Source organism: Sardina pilchardus, chromosome 15, assembly GCF_963854185.1.
Source record: "Sardina pilchardus chromosome 15, fSarPil1.1, whole genome shotgun sequence".
Classification (NCBI taxonomy): domain Eukaryota; kingdom Metazoa; phylum Chordata; class Actinopteri; order Clupeiformes; family Clupeidae; genus Sardina; species Sardina pilchardus.
Genome location: NC_085008.1, coordinates 24896706 through 24901705, shown reverse-complemented (window position 1 = coordinate 24901705; position 5000 = coordinate 24896706). Strand labels below are relative to the sequence as shown.

The 5000-nt window shown below is 42.0% G+C and overlaps 1 protein-coding gene across 1 annotated transcript in view; it reads left to right on the top strand.

Moving 5' to 3' along the window:
• dsc2l (desmocollin 2 like) overlaps positions 1–5000 on the top strand; it is a 23465-nt gene that overhangs the window by 2321 nt on the left and 16144 nt on the right. Inside the window, exons 2-3 of the mRNA XM_062515575.1 lie at positions 4622–4712; positions 4935–5000. The exon at positions 4935–5000 is cut by the window's right edge and continues 131 nt beyond it. Coding sequence (XP_062371559.1) covers positions 4622–4712; positions 4935–5000 — 157 coding nt within the window. The remainder of the gene's footprint in view (positions 1–4621; positions 4713–4934) is intronic.

Genomic DNA, 5000 nt, shown 5'->3' with positions numbered 1-5000 from the left:
GTTAGTAAACAGGAAATCTGTCTATTGTACAGTACATATAAATTTAGAACCTTGAATTGTTGCGGAATGGAATCTTGTGTTAGAATGTTCAAAACCCACCCTTTTAAAGGTTAGGGGTGAGGGTATGAGTAAGGCAAAGCAAGGCAAGCCAGCCTTATTTTTGTTGTGCATTTCATACACAGAGGCAATTCAATGTACTTCATATAAACAAAAACATTATTGAAAAACTAGAAAAGCACTCCGAGAGTACAGGGGCCGGTTTCCCGAAGCCTTCTTAACGCTACGTAGTTCGTAACCTCTATCTTAAGCTCTACCTTAAGTACCTCACGCATTTCCCGAAAGCTTCTTTGCTACGAATGTCTTTTGCACGTCGTTCGTTGGTAAGAGTGGTCTGTAGCACACTTAGATCTCTCTTAGCCGCACCTTAACAATGTTTCGACTCGCGACGCTAGTCGCCGCCACTGTACCCTACAGCAATTTTTGTTACGCATGCAACTCATATGATACAAAATCACTATTTTGGTTCGCCAATGATTTTATCTAAGTATGCTAATTTAGAAAATAGTTTCTGGAAATGTTTTCACACAAATATGAAACGTGCACCCATTTGAAAATAATTAAAAGCGTTTTATTTTTTGCTTCCCCCCACCGTCCTACAATGTTTAGGCCTAATGTGCGGGCTTGCTTTCATGTTTAATGTTAACCAAAGGCACACAATACTGAGTGAGGATGTTGGTCAATCAGCTGTGATTAAAAAAAGTCTACATAGCCTATTTCAACTAGAAAAGCACAAACCTCCCCAAGCAAACACCTACGCCTCCTGCATCCAGAGGGTGATACCAATCACTCACAAAATTAAATAGTTTCTTCCTTGGGTCATTTCAGATCTTCCCTGGAAATTTAATCAAAATCCATCTTTAACTTTTAGAGTTAGCCTATCTTGCAAACAAACAGACAAACAAACAAACAAACTAGAAAAGCACTCAGAGAGCGCAGACCTCTGCTTTCAAACATGAAGCGTTCGAATCTTTTTATCCATGCGGGAAACAAACTAACACACCAACAAACAAACCCAGATGAAAACATAACCTACTTGGCGGACGTAGATCATTTAATTTCTAGACTACTTTTTTATCATTGTGTGCTAAGTTCATCCACGTTGAAGTTGCGTGAATGTTATGGGGGCGATAGGCTATTATAAGCAATGTTTTTTGGTGCAAAGAACGCTTTCATAAGACTGTCAAGCCTCCGCGTGAAATAAAAAATCGATTTCTGAGCAATCGATGTCACCTAATTCAGCACCTTCTTGGTGGACAGTGACTTATACGTCGCACGTAAGGAGCTTTTCGTAAGAAGACTCCTAAGTGATAGCTCGGGAACCACGACTATAAAGGTAAACAACTTTGGTAAGTTATACCTTTGGAGTCTTCGTAGCTCGCTAAGAGTGAACGTTATCGGGAAACCGGCCCCAGATCTCTGCCAAGCGAAAAACATAACTGCCTCCTGGATCCAGATGGTGATATGGATCACTCCCACTTAAAGATGTCTCTCCTGAACATTTCATTGAAATCCATCCATAACTTTTTATTTATGGATTTATGGAGTTATTTTGTGAACAGACAAAGAAACAAAGAAACAGACAAACAGACAAACAAACAAACCCTGATGAAAGCATAACCTCTTTGGTGGAGGTACAGTAATGAAAGCCTCAAAGGACAATAGCTTTAAATTTAAAATCAGTCCGCATGAACCCAGATGAACCTGAACCCAGCATACCTCAACCAAATTTAAAACAGCTCTGCAGGTCCATCTAGCAAGGATCTCTTTGACTCCGGTTTCTGAACTTCTCGTTTTAAGACTTAGATTGCATACGTAAAATAAAACTTAGATTGGTGTGTTAAAACCAAATTATCCCAGAAGTGCAATGCATTGTTTTTTGTAAGTAAAGATTTTAAATGCAGTTGTTTACTTGATTCCAAAGAAAGTACATGTCCATATGAGTTTGACCCTGTCGCCACAAGAGCAGCCATTGGTTCTGCCGAAAGCATGTGATTGTTATTGGATCCTAGCCTGGGTATACAGGGGACAGCAAGACAATGACGATGGCTATGCGACACACCGAAGCTTGTATTTTGGTTAAGAGCCAAACCAGCTTTTGTTCAAATCTACACATCTATCACTGCTGAAAAATGTAAGGTTAGTTTATCAAAAGTTATTTTGAAGTATAAAAGACACTCTACATATGTCATTAGGTAGGCTATCATTGATACGATTGGCTATGAGATACGTACAGACACATTTGATAGACATTCGTAGCACGCAATAAACAGCTCTGGGCATTTGTAAACCACGCCTCAAATACGAGAAAATGAATGGTTCCCAGACCTCAACTCGATCTCGATGAAGTCTGGCATTAGTATTGATGTAGGATCCGTTTTATTTTTTATTTTTTGATAAATCGGGAGTGGATACCAATGTGATCCTTTCCAGACTGACCTGTAGAGCAAATTCAGATTTGCTAACAAATTCATCTGTGTTCACCCAGGCTATCTTAAAATAAGCCGTGAATACAAGCCTGCCCCAAACAATGCCCTGCGCTTTGCACAGCCTAAGTAAATAAAAGACCCTGGCCATAATTTGTAGTGTCTGAGATACCACAATAGCTAATGGTGGTATGCTGGGCCCCTTTACATTTCAGTAGTGTAAGGCGAATGCCTGGTCAGGATTTGTGGTAGTATTAAAGGTGCATGCGAAATACCGGTGTGCTAGCTCTGATAGATATTAGATATTATCTAGGGAGCCATATAGATATTATATATTATCTAGGGAGCCATAGAGAATTACATTGCGGGCTGAATTTGGCAGGTGTGGCTTAAGAAAGCTACATGAGACAAAGGCTGTCAGTGTGCTCAGTCCTTTGTCTTCACTGTTCTAGCTGGACCTGCTCTTTGGTGTCAAAATGATGAGTCAAAATGAATAGACGAGAGACAGAAGTCTCCAGACTAAGATAATCTGTCTATGAAGGACACATCCAGACTTAAGTAGTCGTCATTTTGTCAGAGAAGATACAATTAATTTTGATGAACGAGAAAAGGCTGTGAACAATTTGAGGAAGCATCCAGTACCTTGATTTTTAACAGATGACAGACAGGCCTTAAGGCAAGACACGGCAGGTGTGTGTGTGTGTGTGTGTGTGTGTGTGTGTGTGTGTGTGTGTGTGTGTGTGTGTGTGTGTGTGTGTGTGTGTGTGTGTGTGTGTGTGTGTGTGTGTGTGTGTGTGTGTGTGTGTGTGTGTGTGTGTGTGTGTGTGTGTGTGTGTGTGTGTGTGTGTGTGTGTGTGTGTGTGTGTGTGTGTGTGTGTGTGTGTGTGTGAGTGTGTGTGAGTGTGTGTGCGTATCATACATTGCACATGTGTGCATGAAAGTAATAAAAGAGAGATGAAAGTCTCCTCCAGACCAAGGCACTCCTTTAAAAGGTAATCTGTCCACCACACATCCAGTAGGTAAAGACTTTCATTTAAGGAGTGCCTGGGACTTTCTTGTCAGTGTCATGAAAATATGGCCTGAACAGAAAGGTACGTACTTCAGACACAAAAGAAGCTTTTATAGGCACTACCACAGTAGCTGATTTCATTGTGTAGATTAAAGTGTTTTTCCACCGTTTGGGGAATTAAGCTCATTTTCCACCTCCCTTCGAGCAAAATAATTGATATTTACCTACGCCTGAAAGTGGCTGAAATTTCTAGTAATTTTCCCATTTAAAACTAGTCTCTTCTCAAGTTAGAAAGTGCAATAAGACAAACTGAAAATGAAACCTGGCGAATTTCTAGGCTGATTTGACATGGAATTACACTCTCACTCTGGCGTAATAATCAGGGAAAGTTACTATTTGTGCAGTGATGTCACACACTACTACTGCTTGTTGCCCATGGGGACTATTTTCAGGTGCTGCGTGATATCACTGCGCCCATGGTACGTGAGACAAAGAACATTTTGAAGTTAACTTGCTTTTTAGTAGATGACAGACAGCTAATAAGGACAGGCCTTAAGGACAGACAGAGTGTGTCGCTCTGTCTAAACATCTCTGTGTGTGTGTGTGTGTGTGTGTGTGTGTGTGTGTAAGTATCAGGAGGTGTGCCGTGTGAATGTCTGAAATGAAAACCTTTGACTTAGAGAGTCAATGTCACATTCCCCCCCTTATTTTATCTGCTGATAGGCCTGAGCTAAGAGCAGTTACACCCAGATAAGTGAGAAGAAGTGGCTCTCAGGCCTGACTCAGTGATCTGCGTTGAAAATGCTCAGTCTGATACTGTGGTGTTAAAGCTGTCATGAGTTGTTCAACTTGTCGCTGGATGCACTTATGATGAGTCATATGATGGGGCATGAGACATGAGCTCTCCCTCTCTCTGGTCATCCTCCTTTCTCTACCTCTGTCTTAAACACACTCTCTCTCTCTCTCTCTCTTTCTCAACCTCCATCCTCCACTCTCTCTCTCTCTCAACCTCCACTCCCCCATTCTCTCTCTTGTTCTCTCTCTCTCTCAACCTCCACTCCCCCTACCCCCTACTCTCTCCCCCTTTCCCTCAACCCCCCCCCCCCCTCTCTCTCTGTCTCTCTCTCAGGTCCTGATTCAGTGTGCACAATGCTGTGTTCCCTCCACTATCCAGGCCCAGGTGCCAGTTGAGGTGAAGCCTGGCTATGTTGTCTCTAAAGGTACATCTCAATCACCTTTACCTGCACTCACAGCCCTCAACCACAGCTGAATACTATGGATTCATTGTTCATTGTTTGAAACTGATACTATTTTCAGATCTTTGTCTGTTCAGTGACTGTTTGTGAATGGACATCCTCACATGTGTGTGTGTGTGTGTGTGTGTGTGTGTGTGTGTGTGTGTGTGTGTGTGTGTGTGTGTGTGTCTGTGTGTTTGTGGGCAGTCAATGTTGGTGACTGCAGCGCCAGGAGATTTTACTTTTCCGTCTGTGACCCCGACTTTGCCGTCT